A 20,472-nucleotide genomic window follows, 5' to 3' on the forward strand; every position below is an offset into this window, starting at 1 on the left:
TAAAATCAAAATTCCAATTTTTCTGCGATAAATATATAAATTTTAATTTGTAATACTAATAATAAATTACATTTAATCAAACGATAGTTCACTTTCATTTTTATAATAAATATTTTTTTCTTCAAATAAAATATTAACAATGCCAACCAAACTTTTTCGCGCCAAATGGCCCGTACGTATACCATAACAAGGCGCTGTTTGTTAGCTAGCGCTGACTCGTACTCGGGGACTGTCGTATCGATTGGAAGATCGAGGCGCCGGGCGGCCGGCCGGCCGCGCCGGGATCGGATGGACGGAGTGTGATCGCGAGCTACATGTAGCTGCGGCGCGGCGGGGCCGAAGCACCCATGCAATCACCGCGGCTTGGACATGTTGGATGGATGGAGCTAGCACAACAACGTACCGGTGAAACTGCTAATATTCTCTGTCTGTCGTCCTCCGACATTTGATTTGACAGTTTACTGTAAGTTTACTTTATTCCCGGGGCTCAGGCGGGTTTGAAATGAAGTTTAAGTTGAACTAGGCCCAGGGTGACCAGAAAATGAAATACGGGACAATTGACAAAATTAGAGATCAACAAAGTCAAAGAAGGCATCAAAACTGTTAAGACTTGTAAAAAAAATATAAAGAATTGGAAGGGAGGGTGAACGAAAGAATGAAGGACAGAAAGAAAAGAGATGAATTGAGAATAAAAAATGAAGGAAAAATAAATAAAATAAACATGATAAAAGAAAGTTAGATTAAAAGAAAGAAAGAAAGAATAAAATTAAAAGAGAGAAAGAAAGAGGTTTCCATCCTTTGATTTGAATATAGAAAGAAAAAGAAATGGAAGATTAATAAATGTGTGAAAGACAAAATAAAGCCAAGGAAAAGAAGAAAGTAAGAATAAAGGAGGACAGAAAGAAAAATGTTTCCTTCATGTTTTGAGACAAAGTAAGAAAGAAGAAAAACAGGAAGGAAGGAGTTAAGAATAAGGGAAAAGAATTAGAAAAAAAATGAAAGAAAAGGGGAAAGAGAGGGAGGAAAGAATGAAAAAAATAAGGGAAGGAGAGAAAGAAAAGCAGAGGTAAGGAGAAGGAAACAAAGAAAATTTCAAACAAAGAATAATAATAGATAGATGCTTATATATATATTCGACGGAATCTCTATGCGCTTTACAAAAGAGACAATTCAGTCAAATGCAAGTAGGGCCTATACTGAAAATAAAATACATAAATACTAGATCTAAATGAAAGATTAAAACATTGCAACATACATGGTGCTTTTCCTAAACAAAATAATCTTAACACGAGAACAATTATGTTTTTAAAGATTACTGAAAGATGGTAGGTAAGAGAAAGGAGGAATCTTGAAAGAAAAATGAACACAAGAGAGAAAGGATCAGGAAAGAAATATAAAAGATAGAACAAAAAAAGGCAAGCAGGAAGGATAGAAGGATGAAGAAAGAATTAGAAAGAAAAAAGGAAAAGAGTTCAAACTTCAAGCAAACAAAAACGATCCAATCATCTAACAAAAATCATAATATTTGGTGTTTTTCAAATATATTATTGAAATTTTAAAAGCTAAAATGGAATAAAATTTCAAAGTGAAACATTGTCAACTTAAAAATGAGATGAATCATTGCAGCATCACAACAATTAAGACTCAAATCGAAAGCTGAAACAACCAGATCTAGTTATGAAAACTCAATCACTTGTTCCTCCAATTAAATCAGTAATCTAAGAATCCATAATATAATTATACAAATTTCCCGCCGATTATGTGATTATTTTGGTGGAAAAACTGTGTATCAAAATTGTTTGCACCATTGAGAATCTGCTCCCATCCTACTTGCCTAGATAGTAGCCTGCCTCACAATGGCAGGAGGCCAGTTTGTTTGCAATGTATTGGGTTCAATTAGCAAGAAAATCACCGCAAAAGTTTACAGTTATCGATTTTATTGTTGTCTCTACTTTGGATCTGTTGGTTATTTCATGAAAATTCATCACTTTAAAGGTATTAACTACATTTTGTTCAATATTCTCAAATACGGGACAAATAGGCGTCACATGAAGGGTTTGTTGGGACGCCGGGACAAAGGAGCAAAATACGGGACGATCCTGGGAAATACGGGACGTCTGGTCACCCTGACTAGGCCCTACTTAACCCAGGGAACTCCCACCCGCTACGCGGGCAGGGGCCGATCGCACGAAAGGGTCTTTGCAAGGACCGTCTTTCGTGTCGGCCATTTTTTATGATGCGCCATGTGAAACGCATTTCAAATAAATCATCTGCAAACATATTTCATTCGTCCCTTAAAATAAAATATTTATTTGCAAAATGATGTGATATATCATGAAATTGTATAAAATTTGATTTAAAAGCAAGCTAACGAATCTTATTCTTAAATTTCAGAAACACTTCGCTTATAGCGTATCATAAAAGATGGGCGACACGAAAGACGGTCCTTGGAAAGACCCTTTCGTGCAATCGGCCCCAGGACCTTACCGTGTAATTGACCATACTCACCTGACTAGCGTGAATTATGGTCAAAATAATTCTCCGAATAAATAGTTAAAACAGAAATCAAGCACTTACCACCATTATGAATCGTAACAAAATGGCCGATCGAGACTGGGGTAGAAGGAGAGAACTTTTCGATTTTTTGAGGTTCCAGTTTGTGCCCAGATGTCAGGAAACTGCCACTCGTTAGACCTTTATACATATAATCGTGGTAAGTGCATGATTTCTGTTTTAACTATTTATTCGGAAAATTATTTTGACCATACTTCACGCTAGTCAGGTGAGTATGGTCAATTACACGGTAAGGTCCTGGGCTCCCGCCCTCTACGCGGGCGGGTCCCTGGGTTAGGCCCTACCTAACCCTGGGCTGGGATAGGCTAGGGAATAGGCCTAGACCATGCTCTCCAAAACTGCAAAATGGGGTAGGTCTAGAAATAGAAATGGGGTTGCAATACATGTTAGCACCCCATAAAAGGGGTAAAAAAATTAATATGCACTTACTGGTCTATCGTGACACAGAATCCTGACATTGAGGCACAACTAGACCCTCAAAAAAAGGAATAGTTCCGTCTCATTTGTTCTCCTTTGAAATTTAAATGGCCGATCGATACCGAGATTTACGAATGTGACATGGGGTCTAACTTGATCTCCATTTTTTAAGGATCCAGTGGCAGTGCCTCGGTGTCAAGATTCTATTATGTCACAATAGAATATAGATCTTCATCCATATGAATATAATACCTAGGGAAGTTTCGGAATGTAGGCATGATATGCCTCTGTAATCAGTTCTACTTCTACTCTAGGTTTTTCCTCCTCAACCTCAAGATGGCTGGCTCACTTCCGGGAACAGGGCTTTCGTAGTCATATTTTATAGGCTCATTTTTCCAGCATCTATCCAGGGCAGCTTGAAAACTGTGCACACTTGGGGCAGTGACAACAAAAAAATTCCATGTCTTAGGTATTCTAACATAAAGAAATTCCTATATTTTGCCAGGGCCCAGGGGTCTTCCTATATTTTTGGGTCTTTCATATTTATTCTGACATCCTTCCACAATTTTGAAACTCGTTAAAATGAAATGAAATGAATTTTGAAAAATGCGCATTTTATTTAAATGTGCATGTTTCAAAATTCACAAAAGATGCTTTATTTTTTTGACTGATTTGATTTTTTTTCATCTGGTACAGTCAGTCGATGTGTCCCAAGAAAGTGGCTTATTTCATCCAAGTGCTATTCATTACTAGAGAAGTTTTGCATATTTAATGACTTTGATGCAGACCAAAAGTAAAAACACCTTTTCATTCTGTCGTTGTTGCTCAAATCAAATTTCATGATTTTGGTATTATTGTAAAGAAGAAGAATCATTCTTTTAGGTCATGTGTTTTCATTTATTCAAAGATTTTTTAATATGGGTTAAACTTTTGATCTAAAATATGCTACAAAATAATTATTCTCACCTGAAAAATGCTATTTTTACATTTTATTTTTGTTTGAGCCCAAGTTATTTTTACATGTAGATCACGATAAAGCTGAATATGTGTGCTTTAAAATGGTATATGTTTCAAAATAAGAATTGATTTAATTGGGTCAAGATCACACTTCATTTGGCCAAGTACAAAAAGCAGCTTGAAAACAAGAATTCTGTAGATCTACTCTGATTGGTTAAACTTAAAGAGACCACACAAATTCCATCAGTTCCAGTGCCTGTGTGTTCATGGGAATGTCACCCTTCCCATGTGGTAATCTCAAATTACCCGCGCCTGTTTTGTGAACCTTATCTAGCCAATCAGAACTTTGCATTTCATGCAACTACGAAATTTCGAAATCTCGCCTTGTACCTTGGTGGTGGGAAAAGTGTGATCTTGACCAGATTAAAAGGTGCCGCATATCAAGAGTGGCATTGTGAGAAAGTACTAAAGTTCAGCTTTATGTTCATATACCGGTATATATCATTGAGGCTTTAAATAAAAATTTTTGCACAATTTGCAAAAGAAAACGGGAAGAAAATTCAGTTTTGAAGCACATTTTCATGCCAGAAATTCACTTATTGTCAAAATATTGTATTCAAAATAAATGACCAATATGAAAGAGTAATATTTACTCTATCTGATGGTGCATTGATATTTCATAATTTGACTTGAGGTTAAATCAGGTAAATTCGTAGAGAAAGAAAATCTCACAAATCACAAGATTTTGCAAGAAGGGTTCAGCCACGAGATGATTTGGATGAATCTGGCCTTTTTGCTCATGAGCATAGGGACCTGCGGTCTGAATGGGTAGAGCTTCATGAGGTTCAAACTTCTACAAAGAATTTTGAGTAGAAAAAATTACTTCATGTGAAATTTATTCATATATCACAGAAAATGCCTCTTTATTTGTTGACTGATTTTGATTTTTTTCATCAATCTGGTAGAGCTACATTAGGTTCACCAAATTTCCACACAGAATTTTGAAATTTTTACTAGAAAATTATGCTTATTTATGCAAAATATATTTATAAATCACAAATGATACTTTTTTCTCCTTTATTTGTTGATCAATTTCTATTTTGTTTGCTTTATATGATAGCTCTACGTGGGGATACTAAATTTGTACACAGAAATTTGAAACTCATTAAATATGCTTATTTATGCATATTTTTCAAAACTCACAAAAATGCTTATTTTTTATTTTTTTTTTCCATCTGAGAGCCTCATCAGGTTCACCAATTTTAACTCTGTTTCCTCAGTTTATGTCACCAACATAAATATAGTTCACTACAGTGTCAACTGGGCAGAAATTAAAGATAGTGTTAAATTTTGTTGGGAAATGCCAGATGAGCTCCACATCATTGATAAGCTAGTTTTCAAGCTCCGTCAGAGCAGCTTGAGCATTTGCCTGATCAGGGCGTTCACGAATTATAATCATGTCTGTGCACCTGAGAGAGAACTCAAAGGTGTAAAATATCCTACATGAACATGTTTTCTTCCTAGTAAGTGCAAAACCAAATCATGCAAGCTATATAAATGTATTAATTAGAAAAAAGTTAAGGAATAGTTTGACCACATGCACCACTTAAAGGAAAAGATGTTACATGAGAGAAGCAGTATTTTGCACTGCCACACCTCTGCATTTGAGTCTAGCCTTTGTTCTGTGAGTTGTGTTTGTACCATACCAGCATGACGTGGCTATTGTTCAAACCGCCAGTGATTGCTTTCATAAGGCAAGGAAAAGGTTTAATCACAAGCAAAAGGTATGATCTTTTGCTTGGCTTGCAATTGCTTTTGCTTGAAGCGATTGCTACTTTTAATGCATCTTGCCCAATGTCAAAGTCAGAGATAGGATTAATAAAACAATCATCCCAGTGTATCACACATGCCCTTCTCAGGCATGTTTAAGTGGGCTTGATCATAAAGAAGCTAACGTAACAGGAAGTTAAAATAAAAATTTTAAATGACATTAATTTAACGATCACACAGTTATGCAGTGACAGGAAATTGGCAAAGCCGATCTCCTGATTAATAGATATAGCTGAGAAAATAAGATATCTTTCTTCTTTTACATCCAATTTTAATGAAATTTTCAGCGCTAGGCTTGTTTGATTTTTCTTTATCAATTCAAATCACATTTTTCTGGGGCAGACTTGACCATTAAATAGACAATTCAGAGAAAGTTGATCTAAGTTATATAAGCAAGGATTCTTTTTGTTAGAATAAATAAATTAATCAGAGGACTGTTTTCAGACTATGTGAGGTAACTTGCCACCGTTGCCATATTTCTAGAGTAGAGCCTTTTCAGAGCTACCCTCCCAAAATTTAAATTTTTCAATACAAGGTTTTAACAACCCAAGTGAGGATATCCTTTTTTAATGGTCAAGTCCACCCCAGAAAAATGTTGATTTGAATATTAAAATGGAGAAAAATCAAACTAGCATAACGCTGAAAATTTCATCAAACTCGGACGGATGTATAATAGGAAAGTTTTGACATTTTAAAATTTCGCTTATGTATGCACTGTTCAGTAAAATGAAAATGAGACAATTGATGATGTCCTTCACTCACTATTTCTTTTGTTTTTTATTGTTTGAATTATACAATATTTCCTTTTTTACATATTTCAAGATTCAAATATTTATTGTCTGTAAAAACACAGAAATTCGGCCTCCGCTGGCACTAAAATTTACATGACAACACTTATTCAACATTACATACAAAATACAGACATAAATAATCAGTACAAAAATAACAGTGTACAATTCCACCAATTTTCAGCATTCTCTAGCACGCCCACACCACTGCAGATGCGCATAACAACAGATTTAGCGAATCCGCGCCACAGCACCAGTGCGGCGAGCCAGAGAATACTGAAAAATCCAGATAAATAATGTAGTACGAATAAATTAAATTATGTGACATTAAATAGAAAGCAAGGAATTCTGTAACTGGCACAGGAACAGAAAGTCATACATTGTAGGACAGTGACATAATTCTTTAAACAAAAAAAAAAGAAATACCAGAAATAAGCCTTATAAAACATGTGAGTCCTGCAGCTGACTGTGATAGGAGCAATTTTTAAGACATTGTATTGTATTGTATGGATGGCAAGTCAGTGGAAGTAAATTGAACCGGCAATCCGGCAAGATGCACGGAAGATCTAAATACTATTTTATCTATACTATATATATAAATAAATTGCAAGTGTATGCAGAATGGACAGTATTTGAGTTACATGATCATAAGTTGACAATAAGGACCAACTGTACTGAACCATATAGTGTTAAATAATGCTAATTCCACAAGTTCAGGGGGAATGAATCGTTTCACTTGACAGTGAGGAGAAAATTAGAAGATTTCATAAAATAAAATACAAAAGAAATAGTAAGTGGATGACGTCATCAGTCTCCTTTGCATACCGACCAAGGTGCGCATATAACGTGTTTTGTGAAATTAAGCAAAACTTTCGAATGTCATTTCTTTTATTGTACAATTGATTTTGATGAAATTTTCAGTGTTCTGCATGTTGGATTTTCTCTTTTTATTCCAATCAACTTTTTTGTCGGGGTGGACTTCTCCTTTGATATTCACCTTTGACCTCTAGGAAGATGCTATCTCAAAAGGATGATCTCAGTCAGATTGCCGCAACGCCCATTCACGATGGAGGGAGAGTCCCACCCGGGTGTTTGGTTTCTAATCAGAAATGGAGAGGCTCGCAACTACATAATACGGTCAAAGGTAATATACCTGTCCCTTTTTAAAAGCTACTATTATTGTATCTCACTGACTCATTTTCTGGGGCCAAGGTTGTAAATATGCGATTCAAATTTATGGATGTTTCTTGCCTAGCTGTGAAGCCTGTAATGGTATTCTGTAGACCTTGGTCCTTTCATCAACATTTCCATCCAATAGATTGTCAGACCTGACAACTTTCTTTGATTTTGATTGGCTCAGAAGCACAGTTCCTAGGGTAACTGTCAGATAAAATAGGACTTGCCAGAAAAAATGTCCAACAAGTCCTTTCATGAAACGCTCCCCTGTTCGTATTTACAACAAGCAATAACCAATGATGATGGTGATGGGAAAAACCTCAAAACTTTTTTGAGGTGACTTTTGATATAACAGTAATAATAATTGGATTTATATAGCACTTTTTGCAGAGGATACAAAGTGCTGTTGATGGCATAAGACAAGTTTAGGTTTATGGTTATATTAGTAGACCCATCGGTAGACCCATCCATGTAAACATGTAGCTAACTTTCCACAGTGAAACTTGAAATATCCCGTCCAGGTCTGCGTTTGTAAGGCCCAGAAAGTAGTTTGAATTCTAGATCTCCTCTACTGAAAGGAAAGGTGATTATTTTGGTTAATATTCCACCTTGAAAACGATTGATTGCTATATTTATTCACTTTCTTGGTAATCCATCTACACTGAAGTGCTACTTACAGCATGCATCATCTTACATCTGTACGTTCCTCTATGACTGAATCAATGTCAATAGATTTATTCTCTGTAACTGTTTCTCAAAACCTACTTTGTCTAGCAGGTCAGGTGAAAGTGATCTTTGAAGATGACCTTGGAGTGTCCGACTTTTACCCATCCAGTGAGGTTGCTGTGGTCTATGTCTCGGAGACGGATCTGGTAGCAGGAGTAGGATACAGGAGGAGGCTCGCCAAGCTAAGAAAGGTAGAAGTGGCTAATTGGTTTTGTGATCATATCAAGTAATAGTATGAGTCTCATCTAATTGCTCAGGATACATGCAAGCTGGCATTACCACTTTTTAGCTCATCCGGCCCAAAGGGCCAAAATTTCAAAATCTTTCTTCTTCGTCATTTCAAGTCCGATTTCAATTCTGTTTGCTTTATATGTTAGCACTAGATGGGAGATTGAAAGAATTTAAAACTCAATAAATATGCTAATTTATGTATATTTTTCGAAATTCACATAAAATGCTTCTATTTGTTGACCGATTTTGATTTTTTTGGCTTCTATCTGGTAGAGCTTAATGAGGTTCACCAAACTTGTACATAGAATTTTGAAATTTTGACTAGAAAATGATTCATGCAAAATTCATTTCTTGATCAATGTAAATTTTGTTGGCTTTATATGATAGCTCTAGGAGGGGATGCAAAATTTCAACACAGAATTTTGAAACTCACTAAATATGCCAATTTTCCAAAACTCACAAAAAATACTTATTGTCTCGCCCACCAGAGGTGAAGGCGAGACAAATGTCCGTCCGGCGTTCGTCCGTCACAAACCTAATGACACATAACTCCACAACCGTAAGTCGCTTTTCAACCAAACTTGGATGGTAGATGGACTTGGAAGACCTGCATGTTATGCTGCAGTCGGAGGTCACACGATAAGGTTAAAGGTCATTTTCAGGTCAATGTTAAAGTTTACATGCAAGACTCTTATGACACCTAACTCCGCAATCGTGACTTTTCAGCCACATTTGGATGGTAGATGGACTTGGGAGACCTGCATGCTATGCTGCAGTCGGAGGTCACATGGTAAGGTCAAAGGTCATTTTCAGGTCAATGTTAAAGTTTACATGCAAGACTCTATTATGACATCTAACTCTGCAATGGTAAGTCGCTTTTCAACCAAACTTGGAAGGTAGATGGACTTGGAAGACCTGCATGTTATGCTGCAGTCGGAGGTCACACGATAAGGTTAAAGGTCATTTTCAGGTCAACGTTAAAGTTTACATGCAATAATCTATTATGTAATTCACTTCACAATGAAGTTTTGATACAATTCTGTTGCGTGCCCTCGCAAATAGTCATTTTTATAAGTGGGCGAGACACAAAATCGCTCTTGCCTTGTTTGTTAACTGATATTGATTTTTTTTGTGTTCCATCTGAGAGCTACATGAGGTTCACCAAGTTTCTACACAGAATTTAGACATTTTGACTAGAAAATTATTTATGCTATAAATTTATCCAAAATTTGTTCATAAATCACAAAAAATGCTTCTAAGTCATTTCTTCATCAATTTGAGTTCTGTTTCCTCAATTTATCTCACCAATAAAATACACTACAGTGTCAACTGGACTGAAATTAAATATTGTGTTAAATTTCAAATATGAATGTGACATATGTAGATTATTCCGTTATTAAAATTTTGTGTATTCCCATGTATCAGGTTAACAAACTGAAGGGTGTGGTAATTGCTGAGAAAACTCCGATGACCGAACAGTATTTCTTGGACCTGCAGAAGTTTGTTGTGCTGGAACTTGGAATGGTGCTCCAACCCATCTCATCCCAGACAGAAGCAGCTGGTCTCTTGGCCCAAATGGTAAGAACTGGAAATCAGTCTTAAAATCATCAACAGGAGAGCATTTCATAAAAGAACTTGTCGGATGTTTTGTCATCCGACAAGTTACGTTTTATCTGACAGTTACCATAGGAACTTTGCTTTAGGGGCCCGTTTCATAAAGAGTTAAGTGTTGTAACTTTGCCATGTCAACTACCATGGTAATCTTGATTTTAATTGGCTGCCGAGCCCTGTTACCATGGTAGTTGCCATAATGGCAATATTACAACAGTTGTAAGTCCTTAATGAAACGGGCCACAAGTGCGCTCCCAACTAGTGTCAACATGGTCAGTCATAAGTGCTGTGCTGGTGTAGTAAGGTGCCCAGAGTATTTTGGAGACCTGCATTTAAGACCAAGGCTTCCAGAGCACCCGACTTGCAACTTGGCCGAAGCAGTCATAGAAATTATCAATATCGGAATGAAATTATGGCTGTTCATTTAGCACTTATTTACTTGTAAAGTAGTTCATGAACTTCATACTTATCCACGGTAGTATTGATTATTTTTTTAAGTCAATATTTAATTTTGTATATAGTGTAAATACATTTGTGTTACAGTGTTTATATCTATATAATTTTATAGAATTTTGCTGATTATTTTACTCTATTGTATCATATTACCCTTGTATAAAGTTTTGATAGGGGGTCTACATTTTACAAGCTCTGCTTTTTAGTAGGCCCCTCCACTTTTTTCATTTCATTGCTACGTTTCAATCCTGTATATGTTATGCATTTTTTTCATTGTAAACATGATTACGAAATGTACTTTGATGATTGTGGAATATGAATATATCAATAAATAAATAAATAAATAAATTTATGAGACACTGACCTACTGTGTTTCCCAAAGAGTTATGTGGGACATTATTCATGCTTACGACTATCTTAAAGATGAATAAAAAAAAAACACAATGTTGTTGATGACTTCGCGGTAGCATGCATCCCTGAGCCTAATCTGATGAATGCTGTTGTGTATTTTCTACTGCATACAACTTGGAATTCACTGTCGGTTCGATTTTAATTCACAATGAAATCCTTCATAATTGAACACCCCCTGATACAAACTCGCCCTGATAGATCCTGGAATAACTGTACTGGTAATTTAGCCTTCCTTTTTGTTTGTTTTTTTTTTGTAGGTTTTGGAGGAGCAGAAGCCCCATGCAAACCCTTTTCGCCTGAAAAGACGACCTCAGTCGCTGGACTCTAGTCTTTTAGCAACGGTGCAGCTGATCCCAAAGCTAGGGTCCGTCAAAGCCAGGGCTCTGCTTCACAAGTTTGGAAGCATCAAAAACATCAGTCAAGCATCACAACAGGTAATGGGTGATAATCTGGGGCCCATCTTACGAAGGGTTGCGAATGATCTGATCAATCGCAACTATGAAAAGCCAGCAGATTCAACATATAAAATGCATGTTCAAACATTTCTAGATATGATTGTATATCCATAAATTCACTTATTTCTTGACAATTTGGTATGTTCTCTTTTGTTTACAAAGGACATTTTGCAAATTTCCTGTAGAAAAATTATGACACTGATTGATTTCGATAGAGTTACAATTGATTGGATCAGTCGTTACTCTTTTGTTAGATGGGACCCTGCTCAGAGCAGAAATTATGCCTGCACAATCTAATTACGATGCAATTTTGAACAAATCATGTTGAGCAATGTATCTGAAAGATCCAAGAATTTAAGATTACTTTATAAAGTTCAGAATAATGCTAGGAAAATAAAATCAGAATTTGGATTTACTGCAAGCCTTATGGCCGGAGCAAAATCCAAGTCACAGCGGATTATGACGTTATTGTGATTCTAAATGATTTGAATGTGAAATGAATATTGAATTAAATTTTACAAATTGATAACCTGTACTGTTAGAGATTTCTGTCACAATCGGTTATTCATAGCTAACCACAACTTTAGAACATATTTGCAATAGACCAGTTCGTAGTTACTTCATGGACAATTTTGGTCAAATGACCTTTCATTTCTCTTATTATGATAGGCAGATTTCAAAGCAAGATATTACGTAAGCTTGCCTTACATAGCAGGATGAAGAAATTGAATAGACCAGGTGACTAGAATAGCACACCAATGAACACTTTATGAAGGTATTTGTTGCATTCCTTCTTTGAATGCATATCATAGCATGTTGCACAATGTACTTTGCAAACTGTGAAATACCAGTCGTTCGTGGACGCATTGTTTTTTTGTGGATGTAAATGAAAACCACAATTCAAAAGATTGTATGAATAATCAAGACATGAAAGTTGGTGCTTATCTCATTAGATTTTAAAACACCATGTCACTTTAGTACATTTGACCTTCCTCTGATCATCCGTAGAATCTTTTGATCATGCGCAGAAAGGAACTACGAACTGGCTTATTTGGAACAGAGTTTCAGAAAATGGGCCATATTGTTTATTATGTGCTTTGATTACCGGGGTATTGTTTGCAAAGATATTCATTTTGCTATTTGGCAATTCCATAAAATAGTCAACCTTTTTGTACATCCGACCCCCATTTTTCTCTAGTTTTACTTCATTTCATACACTGACCAAGTCGTGGTCAGTTGAGAGCATTACAGTCTGTCAAAAGAACAAGAAATCAGAGACAGAAAATTTCATGAAGGTCCCACATATAGGGGGTTGGAGGTACATATTTTATGGAATTGCTCTATTGTGTTCCTTGTGTAAATTGTATGTCCGTTGTGTGGTATAGGTGGTTTTGAAATCTAGGTAATAATACATGAACAATCATTTTAATGGACTACTGTTATAAGCTACTGAATCATTATTGGCTGAAAGCAAATTATAGTTAAGGCGACCGCACACCTTACGGCTGGTCTGCGACCCAATTTCAGAATAAAATGTAGTGGAATTTGATGCTAGTATTGGGAATATCTTACTGTGTAATGTTCTAAATCATTGTACGAATACCTGTGATCAAATTTGTGACTATGATATCATCCTTAGAATAAAAGCGAATTTAATATCTAGTCGTAATGACGTCATAGCAGTCGTACGATTTGCTACGATTTGACACTAATTTGGCCTTTACTCCAAAATAAGGTCTTGCAATCTTACAAAATTGTTATTTTAACCTCAAATAGAATGATATGTTCCATTCACATCTTCAGAAAATGAGCAAAATGCGAAAATTGGATCGCGAGCAGTCGTAAGGTGTGCGGTGGTCTTTCGTGTCCCATTGCCACATCCTATATTGTAACAAAAAAAATCAATGATATTCCTCTATTTTTTTTACCTTTGTTTGAATACTGTAGTAATGCCTGGTCAAGCTGTGCTCAGAACACAAAAGATGTCATGATCAAACAACACAAAAAAATGGCCAGAGTAATTTTGGGAGCCAATCTAAGGACTCTTCCCCAAATTAATTTAAACAAACTTAAATGGGTTCCCATCGAAGATAGATGGAAATATTTTAAATGTAAAATGATATTTTCTGTTTTCGTAAATCAAAATCCAGCCAATTTGTTTAATATCTTTTAAAAAATCTGAAACTGTACATAGTATTTGTACTCATACATGTAGTGCACAAAGCACAGGTTTGATTTTGCCCAAAGTTCCAACGGAAATGGGCAAACATAGTTTTTCTTTTGCTGGTGCATTCATTTGGAATAATTTACCTAATTTTTAAAGAAATTCCCAATCCGAATTAGTCTTATTTTGGCATTATATTAGTCTTAATTTATAAACTGGCCCTTTGTTTTGTTCTCTTTATAGTTTGGTTGTCTCAACTTGCATTGTACACTTTTTATACCCATGTTTGTTATGTTTGTAGTTTTGTTGTAGGGCCTCCAAGGACAACAGTACACCAATTACTGATGGAGGCCACCCTACTAAAAAAAGATTTATTAATAATAAATATAAATAAATTTTTTGATAATATTAAAAAATGCTATTCCAAAGATCTGAATTTCCATTCAATGAGCTACATTCATTTCTCCAAATCTCTCTTCTGTGTTAGCTCAGGAGCCTTTTACTTAAAGGTCAAGTCCACCTCAGAAAAATGTTGATTTGAATCAATAGAGAAAAATCAGACAAGCACAATGCTGAAAATTTCATCAAATCGGATGTGAAATAAGAAAGTTATGACATTTCAAAGTTTCGCTTATTTTTAACAAAATAGTTATATGAACGAGCCAGTTACCGGTACGTACAAATGAGAGAGTTGATGATGTCACTCACTCGCTATTTCTTTTGTTTTTTATTGTTTGAATTATACAATATTTCAATTTTTATGAATTTGACGATTAGGACCTCCTTGCCTGAAGCACAAAATGTTAAAATAATGGAATTCCTTGTGTTCAGGGAGGAATGAAACTTCATTTCACATGACAATGACGAGAAAATCAAAATATTTCATATGATAAAATACAAAAGAAATAGTGAGTGAGTGATATCATCAGTTCCTCATTTGCATACCGACCGAGATGTGCATATAACTGTTTTGTGAAATGAAGTGAAACTATAAAATGCCATAACTTTCTTATTTTACATCTGATTTTGATGAAATTTTCAGTGTTATGCTTTATTTGAAATTTTCTCTTTTTATTCAAATTCAAGTTTTTGCTGGGGTGGACTTGTCCTTTAACTTTGTCATGGTAGCTGCCATCACAACGTGGCTCAGCAGCCAATCAAAATCAGTTCGTCCAATATCCACATGGTCTAAGTGCTATTTTGTCCACTCACCATTTGGTGTAATAACCAGTTCCAATGGCCATTTAGTCCATACACCACTTTGTCTAATTAGAGTATGTGTTAATTGGGCAAAATGAATGAAAATGAAACATATATTAGACCAGCTGGTTATGAGACGAAATCATCATAGAAGAACTGGTGATTAGACGAAGTGGTGATTGGAACAAAAGGCTGTTAGACGAAATGTTGATGGACAGAATGGAATTGGACTAAATGAAGGTAGACCATGTGACAAGTGGACGAGTTTGCAGTAGACAAATTTACAATTTACCGTTACAAGAATCGTGTGTAATGTTATTCTTTTTTTTGAAATCGTAATGCTTCATACTTGGTATTTTCCTTTGCTGTTCTAGGATTTGGCAGCCGTTGTAGGAGTCTCTTATGCCAAGCACATAAGGAACTTCCTCACTCACAAGACTGCACCAAAAAGATGAAGGAATCTGCGTTGAGCTAATAGATGGAAACATACTCCCACCGAAAGCTCTTAGAGCCACCAAAAGGATGTTTCTGTTGATAGCTGAAATCCTGCTGGAATGCTGATCAGAGCAGTATGCTAAAAGCTTGTTGACTACAACGTCTACCTATGCCTGTGCTGTAATGCTGCTGTCTGTCTGAGTTCCATGACATTTACTCTGATGGAAACCTAACCTCCAAACTTAATAAACCCTAATCCTTATCTTTCCGTTTTTCTGAACCAAAAACTCTCTTACAATCCGAACTGTAACCCAATGCCCTCTGAGATATTAAGATAGGAGCAAGTGTCACAGGATCGTATTGTTTAATTATTTACACAGTATAAACAAAACAAAATAATACATCTTATGTATCTGGAAGATTTGGCTCTGAGGAATCCAAAATTATGAAAATCAATACTGTCTGGCAAGGAGTTCCTTGAAATTAAAGTCCACAATGCTGGCAATGATGAAATTGATGTTGAAACATGATGAATAATAAAGAGTCGCTGTAACGATTTGAAATGTCAGAGAAGACAAAGTTGATGATAAACAGTCAATTTCAGCAATCCATGGGTTGACAAATGTTCTGTAGAACAGGTTGATGATCTCGATGAGAACTGAGAATTCCTCTCTCAAAATTACTGCAAACAGTTCATCGATGGTGTACAAATAATTCCACAGAAGATAAATGTTCTATTTAAGTTGGAAACAAACTATGCTCTGATATAAACTCTGATCAGATATGATGATGAAGAAACTGCCAGCTTATATATAGAAATTTCCACTATTCTGGAAGCTTCTTGTATTGTCTTTAAAAGAACATTCTCCTTTCTAGAGCAGTTTAATCCTAGATGACTCTTGAATGACCTCATTGAAATTAACAATGTAAACCACATAGCTATAAATCCTATTGTCCGTTTCCACTGCTACTAGCAGTCTCTATTTTCTATCTTTGTACATTTCAGAAATACCAAACATTACAGTGCCTCATGCCTGCATATGGAAGCAACATTATGGAATGTTCTTGTTATGCAATAAACTTTGTTAGAGAAAAAATAACTAAATTAATTAATGTAAATGTAATTTCTCTTGCAATTTTTCTTACACATAACAGTATGTCAGATCTTCTGTGTATGGTGTGGCTAAGCAAAGCACATGGGCATTTTCAAGGTAACTGACGTTGCACGGCACAATTTTACACACTTTTCATTGTGTGTGATTATCTCTAAAACAACAAATGAGGGGAGTTTGCTTAAAAGCCGTGTAGCGTCAGTTACCATGAAAATGCCCACATGATGATAAAAAGAAGCTTCCATTGGTATATTTAAGTTTGAAAAACAAGAGTGATTATTTTCATAGTTGACAAATAATACTTTGATAATTGATGTACAGTAGACCCTGCATTAGTCGCTGTTCCATAAAGCAAAAAGTCTTGAAGCATTTTTTCAGACCTGGGGCCTGTCTTACAAAGAGTTGCGATTGATCCAATCAACCATAACTATGGAAAGCCAGCAACGTCAACATCTAAAATACTTGCTTGTTCAAAATGTTATCAGATAATTAGGATGAATATTCATACATTGATTACATTCATTGTTTTTTTTTTATTCAGTGTTCTTCTTTTTGTTTACCAAGGACTTTGTGCAAATTTCCTGTTGAAAATGATGACATTGATGAATCTCCATATAGTTAAAGTCAATCAGATCCATCGTCCATGTAAGACGGGGGCCTCAATATGCAAAATGTTATTTACATCTTCTAAGCAAGGCTCCACACTAACTTTTTGGTTTTTTGGTGGCCCACAAAGCATATTTAGTGGCCCTATAAAAAAAATAGAAAAACATTACAATTTATCAAAACTTTGGTGGCTAAACCGGGCCACCAAGTGTTGACCTTTTTTCAGATTTAGGTGGCCCTACTGATTTTTGGTTGCACTGGGCCACTGCTTATATTAATTGAGCCTTGTTCTAAGTCCAATAGATTTCTGTTCCAAGTGATTTGACTTAATCTGTAAGTAATAAGATACTTAAAGGGGAAGTTCACCCTTACGAAAAGTTTCTTGTAAAAATAGCAGAAAAAGTAATGAAAAAATATTGGTGAAGGTTTGAGTAAAATCCATTAAATAATAAGAAAGTTATTAGAATGTCTTTATTTTTGTGACATTAAACGAACAGCTACCCCATGTGTCATGTAATGTAAAATGCATAAATTTCATTTTTTAATGGTTCGTGATTACCTTTTTTGTTTTCTTTTTAGAGGGGGTGTGAAATGATTTATGTATTGATATACTTAAGGATTTACTGAAGGTACAATAAAAATCATTTTCATTTTTCTGATATAAGTGCTTTTGATCAGTGTTTAAATTGAAATGAGAAAAGGGCACAACCATGTTTAAACAAACAAAAACCTGGCTTTGGCAACTTGACCTCCTTATGGGAATCATAAGCATCCCAGGTCTCCATGCAACTCATATACTTTATTTTATTTATTTATTTCATTTCCAGGCAAGAAGTCATGACTGCAATTAGAAACATTATATTCATGTTAACTCAAGTCTACCCCCAGAAAAGTGTTGAATTGAATCAAAAGATAAAAACCAAATGAACATAATACTGAAAATTTCATAAAATTGGATGTAAAACTAAGTTTTGACATTTAAAGTTTTGTTAATTTTTCACAAAACATTTAAATGTACAGCTTGGTGATGTGGTGATACCATCAGTCCCCCTATTTGCATACAAACCAAGATGTACATACAACGCTTTTGTGAAATTTAGCAAAACTTGAAAATTTCATAACTTATTTTTACATCCGATTTTGGTAAAATATTCAGTGTTATGCTTGTTGAACTTTTCTATTTTTATTCAAATCAATTTTTAGTTGTTATAGACATGTCCTTTAAAATAGTCAATGCTTTGTATGAATGTAGATTATGTGACAAGAGTATAATAAAACCATTTGAAAGAATTTTTTTTTAAACTACAGATTTTCTCTATCTCTGATTCATTCATTGATTTCTTTCATTGGATTGTGTGTAATTGAGAAAGCTCTCCCTCCTTCCACAGTAGATTGCAGCTCTGCTTGCAAAACAAGAGCAACATAATATTATATGCATCACGTTCACAATTGCGGCATCATCAACATATCTTAATGCACAATAGTTAGGTTTTGAAATGTAACAGTATATAGTCTCATTTCCTTAAAGAGTCACAGATCATTTTGCACAGGGGTAGTTTCGTTTTCCCTTTCTTTCCCCGGCCTTTTCCTGTTTTTTTTATTTTCCCGTTGAGCTTCGCCGGGATGGGGGTGTAGGCTGCCCCCCCCCCCCCGCCTGTTACGCTACTGTATACACTTGGTTGGGGGTTGGGGAGGTTTAATTTCTACTAAACAGTAAAGGCATGGTCACACCGCCCGAGTGTTGTTGGAGCGGTCGTGGAGCGGAGAGAAAAAAATCATCACCGCTTGCTACCGTTTACCATTTTCGATTTCGATTGTTGTTTTTTTTTCTCGATTTTTTCCCAATTTTGAGAGTGAAATTCGACCCTCTTTCCCTACCGCTCCACGGCCGCCCCAACAATGCTCGGACGGTGTGACCAGGCCTCAAAATAAAGTTCCCCATCAAATCATATTGACACAAATAGGCCTACGTTTATTTTCTTGAAACCTATAGTGAAATGAAATTCCAACTGGACTTATTGACACAAATAATGTTGACTTTATATGTTTTGTCAATCCGAGATGAGACACTATGCCTATCAACGTATTAATTGATTTTGCAGTGATTACATAGGTTTCGATTTCTTGTGATGATTGGGGGATTATTGATGTTTGAGTCCTGACGAGGGAGCGAAACCACCGAGCGGGGTAGGGTGTGGGAGGGAGGGTATCCCACGGTAGGGACTTTTTAAGAAATTGACATGCAAAAATCGCATTTCAGAGCATACTAAAAACCCTTTCTCGACCATTATATTGTAGTCCACTTTCATTATTTTTTTAGTTACCAAACATTGTAACACACCACAAGTTTTAAGTTCACAATTATTTTATTTCAAGAAAAGAACAGCTCTTAAAGGTCAAGTCCACCATAGAAAAATCTTGATTTAAATAATTATAGAAAAATCAATCTAGCACAACGCTGAAAATTTCATAAAAATCGGATGTAAAATAAGATAATCATGACATTTCAAAGTTTCGGTTATTTTTCACAGAACAGTGATATGCACAACTCAGTGTCATGCAAATGAGTCAGTCGATGATGTCTATCACTCACTATTTCTTTTGTTGTTTTTTTTTTGTTTAAATTATACAAATTTCATTTTTTTTTTACACATTTGACATTAAGGACCAAGTTGACTGAACCATATAGTATTAAACAATACTAATTCCACATGTTCAGGGAGGAATTAATCGTTGTTTCACTAGTCAATGATAAGAAAAATAGAATATTTCATATAATAATATACAAAGGAAATAGTGAGTGAATGACGTCATCAGTCTCCTATGTGCATATAACTGCTAAGTAAAATTAAATGAAACTTTAAAATGTCATAACTTTCTTATTTGACATCCGATTTTGATGAAATTTTCAGTGTTTTATGCTTGTTAATGGGTTTTTCTGTTTTTATTCAAATCAACTATTCTTTGGGGTGGACTTGTCCTTTAACATTGACAGAAAAATGAGAGTATAAAGGCCTACTTGAATACGGAATAGCATAAGTGACGCTTAATTAAGAACAGATTTATTGATCACTATAATAACGTAAAAACATAAAAATACAGTTTTGTGTAAGGTCAATATGTCAATTCTATGAGATGACTATACATGATTTTTATTTAATCTCGTGTCAGATTCTGATATAAGCTTATAAGCGTTATGCTATTCCGTATTCAAGTAGGCCTACTTTCATTTTTCTGTCGATGTTTTGAGTTTTTCTTGAAATAAAATACTCGTTAACTTCAAACTTGTTGTGTGTTACAATGTTAGGCAATTTCCCGGGGGGGGG

The 20,472-nt window shown here is 35.3% G+C and overlaps 1 protein-coding gene across 2 annotated transcripts; it reads left to right on the plus strand.

Annotated features, from left to right (window-relative positions):
* Window positions 1–344: 344 nt before the first annotated feature.
* Window positions 345–16,092, plus strand: LOC121407944 (Fanconi anemia core complex-associated protein 24-like). Of its 2 annotated transcripts, none has more exons than XM_041599206.1 (6): window positions 345–463; window positions 7,539–7,710; window positions 8,520–8,659; window positions 10,125–10,277; window positions 11,432–11,608; window positions 15,368–16,092. In XM_041599206.1, exons 2-6 carry the CDS (start codon window positions 7,581–7,583, stop codon window positions 15,446–15,448), a joined length of 681 nt encoding a protein of 226 aa, XP_041455140.1. In that variant the 5' UTR covers window positions 345–463; window positions 7,539–7,580; the 3' UTR covers window positions 15,449–16,092. The 2 variants fall into 2 exon arrangements, with proteins under 2 accessions (XP_041455140.1, XP_041455141.1); XM_041599207.1 differs by having other exon boundaries at window positions 7,577–7,710.
* The last annotated feature ends 4,380 nt before the right edge of the window (window positions 16,093–20,472 follow it).

Source organism: Lytechinus variegatus, chromosome 2, assembly GCF_018143015.1.
Source record: "Lytechinus variegatus isolate NC3 chromosome 2, Lvar_3.0, whole genome shotgun sequence".
NCBI classification, from domain to species: Eukaryota; Metazoa; Echinodermata; class Echinoidea; order Temnopleuroida; family Toxopneustidae; genus Lytechinus; species Lytechinus variegatus.

Coding starts and splice junctions, on each gene's coding strand:
- LOC121407944 (XM_041599206.1), top strand. CDS start 7,581: ATGCTATCTCAAAAGGATGATCTCAGTCAGATTGCCGCAACGCCCATT. Junction 10,278..11,431: donor CTGGTCTCTTGGCCCAAATG/GTAAGAACTGGA, acceptor TTTTTTTTGTAG/GTTTTGGAGGAGCAGAAGCC. Junction 11,609..15,367: donor TCAGTCAAGCATCACAACAG/GTAATGGGTGAT, acceptor TTGCTGTTCTAG/GATTTGGCAGCCGTTGTAGG.